This window comes from Columba livia, chromosome 5 (genome assembly GCF_036013475.1).
Source record: "Columba livia isolate bColLiv1 breed racing homer chromosome 5, bColLiv1.pat.W.v2, whole genome shotgun sequence".
NCBI lineage: Eukaryota > Metazoa > Chordata > Aves > Columbiformes > Columbidae > Columba > Columba livia.
In genome coordinates, this window is record NC_088606.1 from 6307596 (window position 1) to 6329755 (window position 22160).

A 22160-nucleotide genomic window follows, 5' to 3' on the forward strand; every position below is an offset into this window, starting at 1 on the left:
CCCAAAGGAACACTTCACACACACTACACATCCTTACCCTTTATATCACAAGCTTCTATTTGTGGGTTTATTTTGCTCAAGGTCCTTTAGGAATAAAGTGAGGGAAACATGATGCTGGGGATAGATAATTTTTAGTCTCCTCACCAAGTATTTGCCCGTGTCAGCAGTAGAAAAACAAAACAATGCTGCCCGGCCTCTTCTGTCCATTCTTGTAAGTGTAAAAATTCAGCCTCTGGAGTTTGACATGAAACAGGTATGTGTAGAAAGAGATGTTTATTTAGCCAAGTGTGTTTACAGCTTGATAGATCGGTCAAGTTACATGATGACAAAGGTACAACAGATAAAAAAAAAGCTTTTGTTTGCAGCCACACAATGTGAAAAAAGTGTCTCAGCCTTAGCACAAGAACAGCAGGACTTTGTACATACTCGTCCTTACTTCTTCTTTCTTGAATAAGAGACATCAGCATCCTGGAGTGAGAGTACATGAAATCAGTATTTCCCCACCCTGCTTTCTGTTGTATTTAAGTCCATCACCCACAGTGTTATGCTGCTCGAAACAGCTTGTGCCAGCGGAGTGTTACAGCGTGGAAGTAGGAAGATTTTAAGGTGCATGTGCCACCCTTATTTTTGTGTTTCCTGCTTTTGGAGTACTTTTAACTTTTTTTTGTACCAAGTTCAACAAAAATTCAGTAAGAAGGGACTTGAGCGCAAGACCTATGGGGAGAGGCTGAGGGAGCTGGGGTTGTTTAGTCTGGAGAAGAGGAGGCTTAGAGGTGAGCTCAGCACTCTCTATAACTACCTGAAGGGAAGTTATAGCCAGGCGGGGATTGGTCTCTTCTCCCAGGCAGTCAGCAATAGGACAGAGGGCATGGGCTTAAACTCTACCAGGGGAAATTTAGGCTGGATATTAGAAAGAAATTCTTTACAGAGAGAGTGGTCAGGCATTGGAATGGCTGCCAAGGGAGGTGCTGGACTCGCCGTCCCTGGAGGTTTTTAAACTGAGATTGGACATGGCACTTAGTGCCACGATCTAGTAAATGGACTGGAGTTGGACCAAGGGTTGGACTCGATGATCTCTGAGGGCTTTTCCAACCCAGTCGATTCTGTGATTCTGTGAATAAATACGATTTACTGAGCAGAAGTGGAAGAACAGCACCCTGCATATCTGTCTTTGGGGATGTGAACGTAAGAGCTCCAACAGACAGCAGTGCTGCTTCACGTACTTCTGGGAGGTGCTCGGATTAGTGCCTGATATAAAAACCAGACACAACGAAGGGAGATGTTTTACAACAGTCTTAATTCCGAGCTGCATTGAATAATTTACACTAGTGACTTTGAGCTCAGCTCTGCGTTACCACCAAGTCCTGAAGTTGAAGCCTGGGTGACAAAGATGAGAGCAAGACTTTTGGCAGTAATTCTAGACCGCCAGGTACGCAGTGACTGAGTCTGGCCGGGCATCGGCTGCCAGGGACGTGACAAGGGAAAAAGGAAACTTATCCAACACGCAATCCTACCATTCCCGTGGCTAAAGAGCCTGTCAGCAGAGTGGAAAACAAGCAAGGACGCAGTGAGAGGAATAACCTAATAACCTTACCACGCCGCTCTTGAAGTTCTGTATCCTCTTCTTGCCCATTCTGTTCATCAGCCACCAAGCCCAGGTGGGCGCGTACTGCCAGAGGTAGCACACGGCCAGGTACGGCTGGTCGCTGATCCAGGCCTCCTTCAGGTCGTTGGCTACGCTCACCAGGGTGAGCCGGACGCAGCGGTTGGTCGGCATCTTGTGGGACTGGTCGCCCGTGCTCTCTAGGGACTGGAGGGGAGGGAGAGCAAGGTGGGATTAGAACTGGACTTTTCTTTGTGGGAGAGAAAGGGCACAGCTCCTCCTGGCTGCTCCACTGGGCACACGTGGAACAACCAGCCAGGACACCAGAGATTGGGGCTGGGGAACCCTCGCTGTGCTAATCCTGCTTTTCAGTGTGGGGACACTTAGGACCTTCCTTTAGCACCTATGCTTAAACACACTTTCAATTAACACCTTGATTGAGTCAAAGATTTTTTTTTTTAAATGGATCTCCAAATTCTGTCCCACTCCTTCATGGCCTCTACTGTATCATGAACTAGATCTACCAAGTCACCCCTTCAAAGGGCACTGAGAAATGGGCACTTTCCTGCTCCCAGCTGCCTAGCCCATTATAAGCTACAAGTTACTCAGTAACGCAGTTAGCAGGTGAGGCCACATTCCCCATTAATTTCAATATCCCTGCCAGCTCTGCTCTGCGGGCAGCCACTGGAAACAGGAGCAACGGGCTTCGTCAGGGGTGGGGGTGTCTCATCTGACACCCTGTCCAACGTGTAGCGTGGTGAACAAAGGCCAGAGCCCTGGGAATCCATCTGCATTCACTCCAGCAAAACAGACTGCTCTACCCATCTCCTTTCCCACAGCAGAAGCAATTCTGCTCTAGGTTCAGTCATCCTCCTGGGTCTTCTGCCATGCTGAAATCTGAGCAATTTGTTTTGCAAGCTTTCCAGATTGCTCAAAAAGTACAGCTTTCACGGAAGTATGAAGTTTTGCAAGCCAAAAGTCCTTTTAGAACTCGATTCAACAATGCGAGATATATCCTCCCCCCCCACCCTGCACTGGTGGGTTATCCTGCGCTTCAAACTGAATGAATTTAGGACGGATTACATTTATATGTATCATAGCAGCAATCTCTGCCAACAGCTTCGTTAGACAGCCTTTATGAAGAGCAATTGTGCAGTTGGAAGGTTTTGCTGTTTCTCCCCAAACAATCACTAACAGGAAAAGAATGTGCGCCTCGCATCAGCTGACGGCAGCGGCCGTGCCAGCAGCAGCGTCAACCCAACGGGACATCGTGACTGCGGCGAACAAAAAGGTACCTGTGCAGAAAGGACGTGACTCTGCACGCAGAGCTGCCTCCAGAAAATCCCGGCCTTTCCCCTAAAACTGCAGCTGTAAAGTAAACTTTACTAGACTTGGATTGTATGTGTTGGAAGAGAGAAGCCACAGCCACTCTCAGACTTCATTTTCGCTTGGTATGGACTTGATACCACAAGAAACTGCAAGACTGTAAGTGGTTCTGCACCAATCAAAGTGTCTCTTAGTAAGAAGATAAGGCTGGCGTTTGCTAGGAGGGGAAAACTAAAAGAAATCCATAAGAGGATCACTGAGCGTGCAGCGACAGTTGGATTGATGACAGCGGAACTGAGTCCTTACCTTTGAGAGATTCTCCGTGAAGACATTTTGTATAATATTAGACTGCACAGGCCCTGGGCATAGGTTGATAATACTTATCTCAGGGTAGTCGGTCAGCTCAGTCCGAAGGGAGTTGAAAAAGCCCTGGAAGAAAAGATTATATTAACCTTCTTTTGCCATGTTTCTGCATGTGGCGAGGTTTAGCTGACTGCATGTTTTCACACTAATTCTATGCTGTAAAGGTAACAGTATTCCACTAAGACCGATTGCTACTACTTCCTGTGACTTCTCACATTCAATAGTTAACTTAAAATTGTATCTGCAATTATAGACATTGACATATAAATCAGGGAGGGACCTATTCTTGATTTTTCAAATACACAATAACGTCACTAAACCACAGCCAGATCCTGCTGTCCCTGTACTGAGGACAAGCCTCAATGTTTTGCCATCAGTTGTAACTGTAATATCGTGGAAATTACTTTTTGCAGGTGATTTGCTCTTTGTGGTGAGATGAAAGATTTCAAATTGTTACTCTTCAGTAAGTGGTACTGGTTATAGTTAAGAGAGGGAGGAAAACTTCTCAGCCTATCAACTCAAAGGTGCGCCCTGATATTTCAGGGGGTAACTCTGCACCACTGAATTCACCGCAGAGTTTGAAATTTGCATCCACATAAACGTCATTTCAGTTTAGGAATATGCTCGTGTATCTAAGTTAAAGTACAACTACAAAAGCTGCAAGTATTTCTTGTCTTTAAGATAACAGGATACAAGTTTTCTTAATCTCTCTGGCAATTCACATTTAGACAACAACTATTATGGGCAACATGACCAATTCAGGAAGGTCTTCCTACCGAAGTTGCTGGCCAAGCACTACAGAACTATGATTCAGCAAACACCGCATCGTGTCTTATCTTTGACCTGGTTAATAAGTTCCCTGTATTTACTCCAACACATAATTTTGTGTCACGACAGAGTGAGCACAAGGCGATAAAGCTGTTCCCACGGTAGCAGAAATGTGTGACTTGCAGTCCCATCCAGCCCGGGCGGAGGGCCGGCTGACCCAGGGCTCTGAACTACATTGCAACACGGGGCTAAAATCAGCCCCATGTGCTGGGCAGCTCTAATTTCCCAATTGCTGGTGACTAATTCCAGCTTATAGATTGCATACGGGCTTCGCACCCAAGTTCTGTAGAAACCCTGACCATGTATTGCAAGTTATAAGTACCTGCAGGGCCCGTATCTCACATCAGATCTTCACAGCGTGTTATCAAAGCCTGCAGATGTGTAACTTCTAGAGAACTAAGTTCTAACATTAGAGACGCTCCTGTACCCAAACTCTGCTTTGGGACACATGGGAAAGCAGCTCAGATCTGCCAGCCACCCAGTAGTTTGGGATTAAAAGCCCAGGCCCTCCCTTAGATCACCTCCTGCCCTGAGTGTTTCCACCAAGCCCAGACTAACACCAGCTCCGACACAGGGTGTGTGGATCAGGAACAGCTTTAAGCCATGTCTGGGCCACCTTAGTGACCGAATCCTATAAGATGCTGAAGAAGGTAAAGCTTGACCGACTTCTACTATGACAGAAACACTTCAAATGTTCAGAGACTGAACAAAGAGAGCAGCGGTTGCTGCTCAGTGCAGCCCAAGGCTTGTGAGACATGTTCCTGGTTCAGGAACACGTTGAAGGCCACCAGTTCTGATCCATTCCACATAACACCAGTTATATGAGTTACAACTAGCTGAACGGCACAGGATCTCCATGAGCATCATCACGCTCGGAGAGAAACTGCAGCCAGATGCAGATGCCGCTGGATTTGACTCTCGCTCTTACAGCACTCCCAGAATGGAAATAAAGGGTGATTTCATCAGTGGAGTGTTGGTATGAAGAATCCCAGTTGGCATGAATCAAAGCGTGATTGTCTCAACAACAAATTTCAATTCTTAGCAGAATTCTTTCCTTCCTCCTCCAACTGCCATTTTAAAGAAATTTTTAAAAAAGAACAAAAGGAGGGACTTTTTCTCAGCTGTGGTAGATGCAAATGCGTTAATTTACAAAAACAAACAAAAAACCAAAACAAACAAAAAACCCAACAAACAGCACACATATCCAAAACATAATAGATGAATTTGTGTCAGATAGGCTCACATATTTAATAACTGATGGCCAAAATGCAATCTTCATGTCAAGATCTTAGAATACAAGTTGATACATGCTGGGAAGACACAACAGGAAGAGCATCACTTTGTGCTTTGTCTTACTGCTCCCCTACCCTCTTCTCTGGCCATTTCTTCTTGTTCACAGTCAGAGCTGGGCTACTGGGCTACCTGGCAAGGCCTCCCATTCCTGCACAGCTCCTTTACTTCAACTCTACTGGGGAAGGTTGATATTTCATATAAAATGGTTTTTGGGTATTTCATGCCACATTGAGCCGTAACTCCAGACTGACAAGAGACTCTCAGACCGAGTCTTTTCAAAATCTATATTGCAAATCTCACGATTTGTATTTGCGGAATTACTGTGAAGCAAACAAGAAGGGAGGGTTGGAGTCCAGCCTGGTTATTGAGCAGAAATAGAAGCCAACAAAGATACAAGCAGTTCAATTAGCCAACAGTTAATTAATCCAGAAATTTTGGTAAAATATCTCTTTGAAGCTTTTCCCATGTTCTCAACATGAGATTCAGAGTTCTACGAATTTTTAAAGCAACACCCAAATTCCTTGTGCTCTGCAGCTAATTAGCCGTACCTAAGCCAACCACACCACACCTAAGGATAATTCAACTGAAAGAAAACTTAATAAATAAAGCAGCATAAAGAGAGTTCATGCTTCTGCTCACTGCATTCTTGCAATTTAAATCTACTAGACTTAAAGCATAAGCTGGACTTTAACGGGCAATAACATCGCTGCCACTCAGGTGAGGAGCAGCAGAATCACAGAATGTCAGGGATTGGAAGGGACCTGGAAAGCTCATCCAGTGCAATCCCCCCATGGAGCAGGAACACCCAGATGAGGTTACACAGGAAGGTGTCCAGGCGGGTTGGAATGTCTGCAGAGAAGGAGACTCCACAACCTCCCTGGGCAGCCTGGGCCAGGCTCTGCCACCCTCACCATGAAGAAGTTTCTTCTCAAATTTAAGTGGAACCTTTTGTGTTCCAGTTTGCACCCATTACCCCTTGTCCTGTCATTGGTTGTCACCGAGAAGAGCCTGGCTCCATCCTCCTGACACTCACCCTTTATATATCTGTAAACATTAATGAGGTCACCTCTCAGTCTCCTCTTCTCCAAGCTCAAGAGCTCCAGCTCCCTCAGCCTTTCCTCACACGGGAGATGCTCCACTCCCTTCAGCATCTTTGTTGCCCCGTCACTAATTGAAAGCTTTTCATTAGCAGAGACCTGGCGCCGCCTTCTACATCTTCAGTCTTTCAAGCACCTAGTGGCTTTGCAGTGTCGGCCACTTGTTGTATTTTTGTCGTTGTTAATCAAATTGGCAAAAAGATACTGATCCAATAGCTTAAGCAAAGTTATTTACCCCATTTATGTGCTTAAATCCAGGAGGGAGTAAGCAGGTGCCAGTTTTTTAAACCAGCACTGAGCACAGCTGACGTTTATTTTGCTGAGATCAAAACGTACATTAGCAGGAAATCAAACAGTGCTGAAAGGCAAATATGTCTAAACAAATTTACTAGTTAAACAAACGATTCCTCAATGACACAGCCAGTCTTTATTCCTCGGATACTTTTCTAAGCTCTTCTTTTATGTTTTTCTACACAAGCGAGACTACTTTCAAAAACTCTTTCCAAACAAAATGAAAGTGGTTTGCAGAAGACAACTTCTTAAGACACTTGGAGCTGTGGGTTCATCACACCACGGCGAGATACAGAACCATTGGGAAGATTCATTCAGACATTCCCAGCCAAATCAGGAATTCTCGTTTCTCTGAGTAATCTGCTTTACCCCTCACTGTTCTCGTTTTACTGTCCTAAAGAGTCTTAAAACTCTCACCAGTGACTTTAGCTCCCTAACTGAATTAAGATGAGAACACTGGGACTTCTGTATGAAACACAATAATCCTCTGATTCAGGTATTCCATCTGAAAGTCTTGTGCTTCACGTTGCAGTTTAACTACGCAGTGGTTAGGCCCAACTAAGATGGGATTTGAATTTTAGTCAGGAAGAAAAATCTACACCGGGAGCCGAGATATTTCGCATTTCAGAGCAAATTAATTCTAAATGACTTTGAACAGCTGAGGAAGTTCCACAGGCTGTGTGCAATTCACCTGTGACTTGAGTTCTTCTGCACAGACTGAAGTCCCCTGGTGCGGCGCTGATGTTGGTTTCCTCCACAACAAGACTTAATTAATTTCAGAAATGTAACGTACCTGCAGAGCATGCTTGCTGGCACAGTACCCAGTGGCAAGAGGAGCTCCCATGATCCCCATGACACTGCTCACAGTGACAATCTTTCCTTTTTTCCTTTGGATCATGTGATTCAGGACATGTTTTGTTAACGAGATTGTCCCCAGGTAGTTGAGTTCTACTATGGCGCTGTAGACGTCCAGGTTCGTATCCACAAACAAGGAGCGTTGGGAGCGTCCACCATTGTTGATCAAAACATCAATCTCAGGAAAGAGACAACGATATATTAATATAACACATTTCCTTCAATACTTGTGCTTCCTCAGTTAATTATTAAGTGACTATTCTCTCCAGTGTCTTCTCTGCCACACACCAGTGAGGCGTATCAGCTGCTGACCAAGTTCCAGCAGTTACTCTCCCGCTTAGACGTTCCCTTTCCTAATTTTGAGCTGAGTCAACAGAACAGGAACACGGTGTTTGATGCCAAACAAGGTTAACTCCTAGGACAGGAACACCGGCAGCTAAGTTGTTTTCCACACAATGTTTTTCTAACGCTGCTGCGCTGTAGCAAATCGCGCTTGAACGCTCCGGTCCTGCAAGGTGACCTCTGAGAAATATGTTTTGTGCAAGACCAGAAGCCAACTAAAGGAACAGAAGAAACAAATCTGGTATAATCAAAATATCAGTGGACTAAAGGCCTAGCTTGAAGTTTTGCACGTTGTGCTTAATATTGATTAGACCTAACTGCTATTGTCTTAACTCCATGCTCTGGACTAGTAATCAAGAAAATTACGCACCAAACGGGGGAAACAATTGGGCCCCTTGTCCAGTTTTGTTCCAGACGATTCTGAACACAAATTACACACATTGCTGAAACTACAAAAAGGTTCTGACTTTCACACACAATTTTAAGGCCTAAATATACAGCTGAGGATTGCTCCAGTTGGTCGGGAAATTCAGTGACATCGAGCAAGGGATTTTTTAGTTCTTGGTAATAAAAGTAGTTATTTGTTCATTGCTGCATCTCTGCAAAGCCGCAAAAGGGATGGAAATTCAGGTTCTTTTTGGCAGGTTTAATACTGAAACTTGAGAATGCAGACACTGGTGAATTTACCATACAATAGAAGAAAAGTGAAATAAGAACACAAACGGAGGTATAGGAGATAGAGAAGAAAAAGAAGTTTAATGCCAGAAGCACGCCTTACCTTGCCAAAATGCTTAAGAACACTGTTGGTTGCAGCTTCATGGGAGCTCCTATCAGTCAAGTCAAGACGCAGAACAAGGATATCTTTTTCACTCAAGCTGCTTATCTCTAAAAACCACCAATGAATGGGAACCAATTAGATTGCTAACATAACAACTGTGGGAAATGTAATACGCTTTTAAACACCACACTTTCATGAAGCCATGACATTAAGTTGGAAATAAAATGCTTGGGTTTTTTTCCATGTTGAACTCCACACAGAATCCATTTTTAATCTGCTTCTACCAAGTCTTTGTTTTCTTGTCATTATGTTTTTGCTTGTAAAAAGCTTGACTTTATTAACAGGCTTGTGTAGCACCAATATAGACAATTTCAATTCCCCAGATAAATGGCCATAGTTGGGATTAACATGCAACAGGACTGCCTGATACTGGAAATTTTCATGGAGCCATTCAGCAGCACAGCCTGTTGGCAGCCTTGACACTTTGCTCGTGTGTTAACTGGTCAAGCACGTTTGTTCCTCACAACAGGCCAATTTAGACCCAAAGCACAACATATATCCATGAGTAGCTATGAGGCATAGTGAAGCTAAACTATGGGGGCGTTATTGGAGGAGGTAGAAGGAGGTTTCTGTTTAACTGACAGCTTTTAAAATACCCATCTCCTGAAATAAAAGTCACCTGTCATCAAGTTCAAGCCTTCATGTTGAGCGTTTCTACCGCTGTCTCTTCAGAACAGCTGACCTTTTCCATAGAAAGTATTTCTTGAGCAGTGATTTGTTACCCTGGGGTTCTGGGGCAGATGACTCACAAAAATAAAAGCTTCAATGTCAATATTTTCAGGGTTTTTAAACTACATATAACATGATTTTCCAACTTTATTTTAGATTGATAGTGCTATTTTTGTTTCTAAACTGATTCCTAGCCACAACTAAGTGTATCTGTTTCCCTTTAACAAGCTGCACTCTTTAGAGAGGCTCTGATTTTTCTAATTCCTACTTCTTGCATATACAGGTAAGGTTGAACTTTGCAGTGACGTACAAATAAAGACGTTGCTGAAATCCTTAGGCTGCCACTGTTCAAAGGTCACTAGTATCTAGGCTACTGGTTGTACTAAACTGGTTGTACCTGGTTTAAGGCCACCAGTATTTCCATTTATTGCTCCCTCCAACCCCTCCATGTGCATTTTCCTCCCCAGTTCTTCCAGAAACACAGCAGTAAAAGCCATGTAGTTTAAATGACTCTCAGAGACACTCCTCTGCCTCATGCTCCCTCACGCAGATTTTGCCTGATGGGATGAGGATGTTTCTGCTGTGGATTAACAAGACCGCACGGTCAGCCCAGCCAAGAAAGCTGCACAGGAGGGAAAGGCAAAAGCAGAGGAAGAGACACAGGCTGCTGATAAGGAAGGAAGTGCTCTTTTTTATGATAAACTAAGAAACTTCTGACTTCAGGAAATATCAAACCAGAGGCCTAGTTTTCTTGTGGAGCAATATAGGCCAGTCTGATTTCCATCCCCCAAAGCACTCAGACCACACATCTCCATCAGCTCCCTTACCCCTTTTCGAGGGTGAGGAACCCTTGGTCTAGTCACTCAGACAGATTTACAAGCTTTCAAGTATCCTTGTGACTCTTTTTCTAAACTTCTTCTACTGTCCACTCATCTCCTTGTTTTTCTGTGCACAGTGTTGAAAACATTTATATGTCCCAATTTATACACTATCAGAATCACGTTCTCCATTCCTCTTGCCAATAACCCCTAACACTCCACTACCTTTGTTGCCTGCTACCAAACATGTTTTAAGGGAACAATTATGATAACCCAGAAAAACACTTGCTCCTAAGTGGCAGACCTTAGAGTCCATTGTTTTACACAAACATATATCAGTTAACCTACTTTGGCAAAGTGTCTCCAGCTGCAAAGTGAATTGCACATGGCCACCAGCTTTTGGATGCAACATATCTGGAACTGAGCGCTCTAAGCTCAGCCTACCAGGAACAAAGGGCATGTCACACAGCTGTGTGTGGGTTTTGGGGGGTCTCTTAAACTCTCCAGACATAGCGGCTTTACAGCACATGGGATCAAACTGCCCAACCACCAAGCAACAGGTCTTCTGACTGGCATTTTTCTTATCAAACGATCATGGGCTGCGTCCTCCCCTTTGATGGTTCATTAAGTTCCAGCCACTTTTTAACAAAAACATAGTTATGATCACTCAAAGCCAAATTATTTTGTGAAAGATGGCCTCGTCAGTAATGCTCGCTTAAAATATTTTGTTATGACATCAAGTAACCGCTTTCCCCTGGGATCCCTAGAGGATTTCAGATCAACAACTGTTTCCAATACATGTTAATCCAAGATAGCAGTTCCCTGTAATACAATAAATGCTATTTCTTGGGCAGTGGTCCATCCATAGACCCTTTATTTCCCAGCTCTTCGACACCTCCTCTTTTATTTCTATCTGGTATAATGCCCTTCAATAGAACATGAGCTTTCAGCAGAGGCTGAACAACATGATCTCCTGAGGTCCACTCCAACCTCAGTTACTGTATAATTCTATAATGTGTAGATTATCTGTCATTCATTTGACCTACCTATATTTAAATCATATTTGAGTTTTGTCAAACCAAGAAACACACCCACGATCTACTTGGTTTCTTTGGTTGGTTGGTTTGGTTTTTGTTTTTTTCAGGGCTTTTGAGAGAAAACAGCGTCCAAAACGACTGGTGAAATTCAACTCATATAGCAGAGACAGGTTGGGGGAAACACAGAAGCCATTTGCAGGAACCATGTAAGTTATGCAAGTTGTTTTTTCTCCCTCCTGCAGAGAAGTGTTGAGCTGGCATATGCAGGACTCGACAGGCATTACCACAGCTTTTATGGTTTTTTACTTTCCTCCTCTCTCTCCTTCAGCTTTTAAGCGGTGTAGAATGCATAATTACGCATTATAGGGTGGTGCCTCTGAGTTTTGAACAAGATAAATGTGCTCACTTCTGACATTATTAAGAAAGTTATGTAGTCAAGTTGCTGCTGCGTATGGCATCTACAGCTGGCATGTTAAAGCCTATTAGCTCCAATTATGCCATATAATTCAGCCAAATTCAAGTTGATGTTACATGTTGCAGCTCAGCCTTAATCCATCCCACGCTACTCAAACCTTGCAGAATACTCTTGAGCTCAATTGCAAAAACAAAACATGCAGGAGGTGGGAGGACAGACAAGCCACCTAAGAAGGAAATGGACCCACTGCCCAAGCATGCAGAGATGGAATCAGGACAATTAAAGCTCAGATGAAGTCAAAAATGGTGAGGAATGTAAAAGGCAACAAGAGCTTCACAGGTACAGCACCAACAAACGGAAGACCAGAGTGAGCTCACTGCTGAACAGGGATGGAGATGAGGGATGAAGAGCACAGGAAAACATGAGGTACTCATTGCCTTCTTTGCCTTAAGTCTTCACTGGCAAGATCTCCACTCAGGTCTCCCACACTCCTGAGGCTAGACTCTGGCGGAAAGAAATACTGCCAACGTCAGAGAAAGACCAAGGTAAGGACAAACTGCACATATAATGGAGCAATATATACATCCAGGACTTACAAAAGCTGACCAGTATCACTCCTTTTTGGAAGGTACTTGGTAAGTCGAGTAACTCCCCAGTGACAGCAGAAAACCAAACGTCACACAGCCTAACCTCAGTCCTTGGGAAAACTATGCGGAAATTCCCCCTGGAAGCAAATTCCAAGTATATGAAGGACAAGAAGGTGACCAGGAAAAGCCAGCATAGATTCCGCATGGACATACACTGCCTGACCAACTCAACTGCTTTTGTGGTGACTGGCTGTGGGGACAAGGGGAGAGCAGTGGATGTTGTTCAGCTTGACCAGGTAGCTTTCCATGTTGTTTTCCATAGCATCCTTGAAGCTATAGTGGGGAAATATGAGGGGTCTAGATGAGTGGATTACAATGCAAGTGAAAAACAGGCTGGATCACCAGGCCTGACACGTAGCAACCAACCATTCAAAGCCTAACTGGTGACCAGCTATAACTGGTATCCATCCATGATCAATATCTTCTAATACCTTCCTTAATGACCCACATCATTGGATAAAACACAGGTTTTCAGCAAATTTTCAGTTAAAAATCAAGTTTAAAAGAGCAGTTGCTATGCTGGAGGGTAGGACTGCCATTCAGAGGCATCTTAACAAGGTGTGGGAATGGTCTGACAAACCTCATTAAGCTCAACAAAGTCAAACGCAAATTTTCACACCTGGGCCAGAACAACGCTAGGCTGTACCGCAGGGCAACGTGGAAACGGCCAGGTCCGCCCTCTCCAAACAAGACCCGAGGTCCTGATGGAAGGACAACGGCAAGCTAAACTTAGGCCAGCAATGATCTCTAGCAGTCAAAAATGTTAGTGGGCTGCACCAGCAAGAGCAGACTGAGGGAAGCGATTGTTTTTTAGTGCCTGGACCTAAAAACTGCATCTGGAGTAGTGTGCCCAATTTTGGACCCCTACTTCAAGACAAATAATGATAAATGATAGAGAGTATAGCACAGGGACAGTTAGGGGGGCTAGCACACATAATCACCAAGGAAAGGGGTGGAAAGCTGGGTTTACAATGTCTTGAGAAGGATAAGAGGAGAAGTTGGCCTAATCACTCTCTTTCACTACTTGAAAGTTGGCTATAGAAAATATGAAAAACTATGTTACTGAAGGGTTTCTGATGCTCCTACTAACCTAAGCAATAGTTAAAATAAAGTTCAGTAGCATGTACTTGCACAACACATGGATACATAAGACTTTAAAGCTGGCATATACCACAGTTTAGACATTCACAGGGTCACTTAAAGTTGTCAGAGGCAGAAATCACGCTAGATAAACCTGTACTCTTGGTTCACATCAATTGAAATAATATTTCTGAATATTCCTTAGCATGTTGTGCTCTCATACAGGTGTTGTCTGAAAATGGATATCCAGGATTACGGCTCCAGCCAGTGTATCTAAGGTTATCAGTTTTGCAATGACAACAAACGGCCACAGACGCAAATGTGGTTGCAAACTTCTACTGAATGCTAAACATTGCACCATGTAGCATTGGAATTCTGCCATGATCACCACTTAACCACACTGTCATCCTTTGTCCCTTGCTTCTTTTTGAAGTTATCAACGAAGATGCTGAAGGGAGTGGAGCATCTCCCTTATGAGGAAAGGCTGAGGGAGCTGGGGCTCTTTAGCTTGGAGGAGACTGAGGGGTGACATCATTAATGTTTACAGATATATAAAGGGTGAGTGTCAGGAGGATGGAGCCAGGCTCTTCTTGGTGACAACCAATGACAGGACAAGGGGCAATGGGTTCAAACTGGAACACAAAAGGTTCCACTTAAATATGAGAAGAAACTTCTTCTCAGTGAGGGTGACAGACACTGGCCCAGGCTGCCCAGGGAGCTTGTGGAGTCTCCTTCTCTGCAGACATTCCAACCCGCCTGGACACCTTCCTGTGTAACCTCATCTGGGTGTTCCTGCTCCATGGGGGGATTGCACTGGATGAGCTTTCCAGGTCTCTTCCAATCCCTGACATTCTGGGATTCTGTGATATTTAAGTGGCTGCTTTTTTGAAGCACCAGAAAACAGCAGTAAAGAACTGTGCACTTTTGGAAGGTCCTTGACAGATTTTCAGAGTAGCTGCTGCAACATTTAGATTTCTAGAAATGTTTAGGTGCTAACCCGACAGATATTTAATTATTCACCAGCACACATTCTAAGAAGACTGTGGCCATTCCATCAACGCTACTAGGAATGAACTGTCAGTGTGATAACACACTCAGTATAAAATAGTGTGTCTTGAGCTATGGAGGGATAGTCTGAAAGAGGTATAACATCAATCATGTTTAAAACCCCTGTTTATCAGCATGAATTAACTGCCTATCCCTCGTGCTGTCAAACCAGAAAACAGGAGGGAAAAAGAGAAACGGGAGGAATGAAGCTACTACTGACTCCGCAGGCACATGAAAGACAACTGGGATAGTTAAACATCCCACTTCACATTTGTTCCTCTTGGTCTCCAGGTAATCCTCTTTCTGGCACTTGCTCAGAACAACTTTTTCTGAACATTTCTATTAATTCCTTTTTGAGAGAGGAAAGTCAGTGGTCACTCTGCCTGTAACATGCACAAACCTGAAGGAAGAGGATTTCTCAGCAGCACACAGATACATGGCTTTAGTTCTTAACAGGCTGACACCCTTCAGACTGTTTCCCCCCTTCCCCACAGTATTTATTCTTTTTCTTAATCTACTATCTTGGAAGACAACTTGCAATTGCTAATGAGATTTTTTTTTAAGTACCACTGGCTTAGGAAAGAACTCACAGCGCAAGTCTTTACAAAGGCTTCTCGCTCACAAAAAGAAAATAACAGCTTCAAGTGTACGGTGAAGCTATGTTTACTTTCATCACAAAATTTATTCCTGTGATATGCGGGTTGGTATTTCTGTGGCAACTCCATCGCAGCGAGAGTGCAACTGTTTACATGAAGGAGCAAACTGTACTTACGGAGGCATTTCTTTTTCACTCTTTCCAGCTCATCCTCTCTTCTTGCTGAGATGGCAAGCAAGGCTCCTATCTTCGATAGCTGGTAAGCCAATTCTTCTCCGATTCCACTTGAAGCTCCTGTCACCCAGACAACCTTGCCACGCAGTTCATCTTCTACCAAAAGAATGAAGACAGCAGTTCACACCTTGCCAATGCTAAGATCAACACTTAAGTCACTGCAGGGGTAATTTTTGATATTGGTTTTAAGAAATATGATCATGGCGGGGGGGACATACGCTGTTACAAAATCCTGAGTTCTTTATTTTTTGGTCACGTGCAGTTGTGAAATCGTTCATAGCTGCTCTGTTGTCACTTGAACTTTGTTCCACGGCTAATCTGAATAAACACGGATTATCTACCTGATGGAAGAGATTTGATTGCATTTCTGCAAGCCATCCACATGCAGCATTTCCACTAACCTCATCAGAAAGAGCTTCAAAGGGAAAGGGAGAAAAGAATTACTGGAAATGACAGAAATCAGTTACTGTTTTGCAAACCCAAACAAAAGCCTGCGCAAACTTTTCCCTATAATGTTCTGTCTCAAAAATATTCCCGAGTAATTGCGGACAGAAGAAAATTCTCCAAACAAAGGCAGCTCATCACAACAAACCAAACTGGTGTTCACCCACTTTAGTTCGTATCTGATGCAGGTTAATTCCTGCGTTGGCCAGAGTACAGTACACAGAATTCCCAAGGTGTAAGCTCACATCCAAATTTCTCATTTACTCATAGTTCCTGCCCAGGCATGATTTTTTAACCTGTAGTAAAAATGATAGCATCTTATTCCTTTTACTCCTCTGCTTACATGTCTGTCACCTTTATCTGCAGTCATCCCCATCCCATGATACACCTGGGTACCAGGAAAGAGGTTTCATTTTCCAGACATACACCCAATATCATCAAATACAACAGATGGGTGAAAAACTACCCATTTATTGCTAGAAGATGACTTAAGGATGAATGATCACCAATATCAGAGCACTTTCTAGAACATATTATTGCCTAACACTTCAAGATCAGTCTTGGTGAACACTCATCTTTGCAGACATCTGATTCGAGTACCCAGAGCGCTGCTGAAAGCAACTCTTGTTTTTCAAGTTTATACAAAAGAGTATTCCAACAATGTCCAACCAACCAAGAAAGCTTTCAAAGTATAATTCAAATAGCAGAGCCAAGTGCAGTTCCTGAGACTTAAAGACAGTTCTGTTCTGAAAAAGGCCAGAACAGCATTTTTCAGCTCACTGAAATATAACCACCCATTTAGTTTAGCAAAAATACTTCTTTTTAACTAAAGCTAGTGGCCATGACTACTTTTAGTTCCTGCTTACTGCAGCTCCTGGTTCTCCCCAGACTACGCTTTGTTTCAAATTTCTACTTTCAGAGCCATAACGACATAAATCCCATGAAAAGCTCAGCAGCAAAACCTTCCACCCTTCTGAGAAGAGCAGAGAGCACTCAGGACTGACTATCAGAGCTCAGCTTGAGTCTGAGGGACTCCAAGTGAGTATTTTTTTAAGCTGACTCTATTTTAGTCAAAGACAAATCCCTCCTAAACCCAAGCTTTGGTGTTTTGGGGTTGTTTGGGGTTTTTGGTTTGCTTTTAAAAGCAATAACAACAACAGACACTTTCCAAAGCAGAGATGTATTCTAAGATTATGAACTTGGGAGGTGGAAAGAGGTGTTGCTGAAGCTGTAGGAACAACCACTGTATTGATCATTATACCGAATGGCTGCTGACTGTATTATTCACACTATTTTCCTACAGTTTTACTCCAGTGTTACCAATTCATTGAATTAACCAAAAAAAACTCGGGGGTACATCTCTCCTATTACATTTTTTTAAGAAAAACTGTGTAGACAAGCACTACATGAACCAAAAAAAACCACATGGGCGTACTTTCAACCCTTCTTACCACAGTCATCTCCTCTTGCTACTGAAAACAAATCCTCTTCCTCCTACCACTTAGTTTCCCTGTTCCCAACCTGTCTTGGGCAGCTTGACTGCAGTTACAGGATCTTGTTCTGTGGACAGAATAAGTAGTTGACATAAGGAAAGTTCTCCACTGATTCCTCAGCGCTGATAGTTACCCAGCACTGAGCTACTGGGAGTTATAATGGAAAAACGAGTTCAAATGCTGTTGCAGAACAAGTACCAAACCACCAGCTTGCTCTAGAATAAATGTCCTATTCTTACTGGAAATAAGTTTAAAAATTAACCGTGACAAAGTAAAAAACAAGAGTAGATTATGCTATTACTAACCATTAACTACTGTGTGACAAGGCATAACAAATGAGAGGTTAAACAAAGTACCACAAGTAATCCAAGAAGTGCTTTTGTAGCTCTGTTTATGTTTTTTCCCAACATTTCATAGCTCCTGTAGCACAAGGTTGCCATGACATTGAATTTGTGAACAATATTTGGGGTGGGGAGGTTTAAAACAGAACATCCTTCCCACTCCCCTTAAGAATAACACCATTATTCTCAGTTTTAAGAGGGGGTTTTCAGATACATAAGTTTTCACACGTGATAATACTACACCGCCTATGAAAAGCACACCGTTTAGAATGACTGCTGTTCAGCTCATGAAACACAACACGTAAGGAAACTCATCCTGCACACAGTAACCTTTGTTTCCCAACCACACCGATATTTAGAAGATGGGAAGTAATTCAGCACCTGCCAATGACAAAATCCAGAAATGAATTCTCCCTATAGAAATGAATCATTGAAATTGAATCAGTCTTACCTACACTAAGGCCTTTCTTCATAATTATAGTTCACAGCACAAGAGAAAGAAACATATGAGATCAATCTGCTTTCTGGTATTTTTATCTCCAAAAACTTCGACATCCATAATAATGTCGTGGAAGTGATAACACTATGTAATGACTGCAAGAGTGACAGCTCTAATAACAGATTTAAATAAAAATCAAGGGGTTTTTTCCATGGGATCCACACATTACTCACCTACACACTCTACATTAAGTGCACAACATAGGGGAAAGAAAGGGGAACATCTTTAAAGTTCCTTCCGTTTTCCTACCTCTAAACTTAGGATCAGCACTGTGGCGCCATCACCCCACCTGTATATCACTGAGCAAAATGCCACTTAAATGCTACTTTTTCAGCTATGTATTTTAGTTAATTACAAGCACTGAAGCCAGGAGACAGGGAGGGAACAGAACCCAGCTCACCTCTTTGCAGAGCCAAGGAGCTCATGTTGACAAAGTTCTGCCTGATTCTTCTAACATGTTGAAACAACTCCATCAGAAAATGACAAGCGCTCTTTAGATGGAAACTTTGAGAGACTAGTTAAAAGGTTTCCCGGCTTCCAATAAGACTGAAGGCTACACTCAAATAACACCATGTCTATCTGAGAGCTCCTGCATCTTGATGTACATTACACGTAGATCCCCCAGGACAAACTTTCAACCCCGCTTGCATTAGTCAAGGTTTATCTTGTTTCTCTGCCCTGAGTCTCGCTGTGATCTTTGCAAAGTCCACACACAAAGCTTTTGTGTAGTTTCCTCATAGTACCTGATGGAGGTTGGTTCTATAAAGCTTTGTGCTGCACATCCAAAGAGCTACAGAAGATTGCTCACACAGAGTTTAAATTACTATTTCTTAGAGCTTTATTACTTGTGGATGTTTTTCTGTTCTCTTCTCCATTATAAGCACTAGCATTTTTGCAGCAAGCTTCTACTGAAAGCAGAAGACAGAGGTGTCTCAATGAGTTTGTCCTGCTCTTGTCTCAAGCCCTTCCTAATGCTGATCTTCACCTGCGCCATCATCCCCTACCAAACCGTGGGCTCATGCCCAAACCCTTACCCCACCATTCCCCCAGGGCACACATTCATTCCACACAATCCTACCTCCCTGCCTCAACCCAACATCCAGTTTCATCTCCCACGTGGGACAGTTTATAGCGTCCCTTGTCCCATTTTCCTTCAGATCAGCTTCATCCCCCGATGGGTCAAATGGAAGAAGAGGCTGTTGGGTGGTCACTGGTGGCACCGGCTCCTGCTGTCACCCCAACCACCCACACCCAGCACCCCAAAATCAACACTTCTGCCTAAGCTGAGGGGGGATACTCAGGAATCTGTGGATTTCCTGATCAAAAACCTCTACTAAGCAAATAAAAACTATGATTTTCAAAGGATCTTTGACCAGAAGGACGCAGAATGACAGTCAGATTGGAAAGACCAACACAAGCAAGAATTTAAAATCCACATCTGAATGCATTTTATTGAAGTTTTGTACCCACAGGTGCTAGGAGCAGCACCTTACAGAAACGTGCAAAGCCAGCCGGGTGGTGCCATTCCCTTGTGCCCTCATGCACAATTCCTGGAAGAGGAAACCTATTTAATCCAAAGAGTAATAGTCATGTTTACTACATGGTAAACACCTTTTGGCACTACTGTGAAATCTGCTTGGAGATGACACAACAAAGTGAAACAGACACTGACCACACACACGCCACATTCACCAAGGATCCTCTTTCCTCACCGACTTTCCTGGGACGCTCCCTGGCCCTCACACACCCCAGCAGCCCCCACTTCCCCACACGTAGTTCCAGAACTGGACATCTGCCCAAAAACGCTGCAAAACAACTGGTTTGGGGCCATAAAAACCTCCACACAGACGTGCTGGAGCTGTCACTGCACAACTGCTTTTAGACGTGTTTTATCGGTGTGACGGGGCACTAAATGCCTTGCTGGTTAAGGGCTGGAAAACGATGCTTTTGGGGCTATTTTGGATGATCACACAAGCCCGCGGGGGAGGTGCCAAGGGCTGCGTCCACCGCGCTGAGGCGACTTCAGCCCCGTCCCTGGGGACCCCTCTCCCTCCCACACGCCGCCAAGGCCCTTCCCCTCATCCAGCGCCCCAAAACCCTCCCCAGACACACGGGGCGGCTTTACCTGGCTTCTTCCCCCGCCACTCGGCCCACAGCACCGTGAGGTCGCCCTCGGCCCGCAGCCAGCGGCGCAGCAGGGCCAGCAGGACGCCGCCCGCCAGCGCCAGCCACAGCGCGCAGCCCCACGCCATGGCCGCCGCCGCCCGCCGCTCCGGCCGCCGCTTTATCGGGGCAGCGACGCGGCGGGAGCCGCCCCCGCTGCCCGGAGCCAGCGCCTGCCCCACGGCAGCGCAGCGCCGGCCTCCTCCCGCCTCCCCTTCCACCCCTTCTCCCCGGCGGGCAGGGGCGGGCAGCTCCGCTCGGCGCCGCTCCCTGAGGCGGCCGGGGCTGGGGGGTAACCGCGGCGATAAGCGCTGGGTTTGTGGGGGAAAGGCCACGCTTGTGACATGGGGTGAAGGTCGGTTTCTGGCAGCGGGGCCGGCTTTTATTTCCCACTCGAGAGGCAAGGAGAGGAGCGCTGCCCGGGCTGCTCCTCATAAACAATGCTTGCTGCTGCTTGGCCTTGGGCGAGTGTCCAGGGAAGTTTGGCTTCCATGCTTACAGATCAAAAACTGGCCTCGCCTTCCTGAGGAGGGCCTCACGGCTGTCCCCTGGGGACACCGGCAATTCGTGTCCCCCTCTGCCTGGCAGCCCCCAGCCTGGCTGCAGTCACCTTGTCACCGAGCATCCTGCATCCCTTTTGCTTCCCAGACACCTTCCCCACCCCTATTTCTGCAGCACAGAATCACAGAATGTCAGGGGTTGGAAGGGACCTGGAAAGCTCATCCAGTGCAATCCCCCCATGGAGCAGGAACACCCAGATGAGGTTACAGAGGAAGGTGTCCAGGCGGGTTGGAATGTCTGCACAGAAGGAGACTCCACAACCTCCCGGGGCAGCCTGGGCCAGTGTCTGTCACCCTCACTGTGAAGACGTTTCTTCTCAAATTTAAGTAGAATCTCCTGTGTTCCAGTTTGTACCCATTGCCCCTTGTCCTGTCATTGGTTGTCACTGAGAAGAGCCTGGCTCCGTCCTCCTGACAATCCTACCCTTGGCTATGCCTCCCACTGCACTTCCTGCAAATGTGAACCTAGTTCTTGCTTAGACCAGCTCTGGCCAGTGTTTCAGACCGTGGGCTTAAACCCTCAGCTCAGAAATCCGTGGTGCTGAATACCTACAGGTACTAAAAACACAGAGACTGCAGCATTTCTGGACATCAAATCGCTCTTATCTACAGCTCCTCACCATAGATTTGTGTAGGGGTGCACAACTCTGTTCTTACACAGAATCAGACAGAATCACAGAATGTCAGGGATTGGAAGGGACCTCGAAAGCTCATCCAGTGCAATCCCCCTGCCGGAGCAGGAACACCCAGATAAGGTTACACAGGAAGGTGTCCAGGCAGGTTTTGAATTACTCCAGAGTTGGAGGCTCCACAACCTCCCTGGGCAGCCTGTTCCAGTGTCTGTTACCCACACTGAGATGAAGTTTCTTCTCAAATTTAAGTGGAACCTCTTGTTTTCCAGTTTGAACCCGTTACCTCTTGTCCTACCATTGGTTGTCAGCAATAGGAGCCTGACTCCATCCTCCTGACACTCACCCTTTATATATTTGTAAACATTAATAAGGTCACCCCTCAGTCTCCTCCATCTGAAGAGCCCCAGCTCCCTCAGCCTTTCCTCACACGGGAGATGCTCCACTCCATCATCTTCGTGGCTCTGCACTGGACTCTCTCCAGCAGTTCCCTGTCCTGCTGGAACTGAGGGGCCCAGAACTGGACATAATATTCCAGGTGTGGTCTCACCAGGGCAGAGTAGAGAGGAAGGAGAACCTCTAACCTCTAACTACCCTGATGTTTCAAAGTCTTTAACAGCAGGATGTGCAGACAGAAAAGAGGAACCCATAAT

The 22160-nt window shown here is 44.9% G+C and overlaps 1 protein-coding gene across 1 annotated transcript; it reads right to left on the bottom strand.

Moving 5' to 3' along the window:
- Positions 1-256: 256 nt before the first annotated feature.
- DHRS7 (dehydrogenase/reductase 7) lies at positions 257-20529 on the bottom strand. Its single transcript, XM_065063242.1, has 7 exons — positions 20281-20529; positions 15322-15474; positions 8777-8883; positions 7595-7834; positions 3236-3358; positions 1595-1810; positions 257-468 (listed from the first exon to the last, which is right to left on the bottom strand). The coding sequence occupies exons 1-7, from the start codon at positions 20405-20407 to the stop codon at positions 433-435; spliced, it is 1002 nt and encodes a 333-aa protein (XP_064919314.1). The 5' UTR covers positions 20408-20529; the 3' UTR covers positions 257-432.
- Between the last annotated feature and the right edge of the window lie 1631 nt (positions 20530-22160).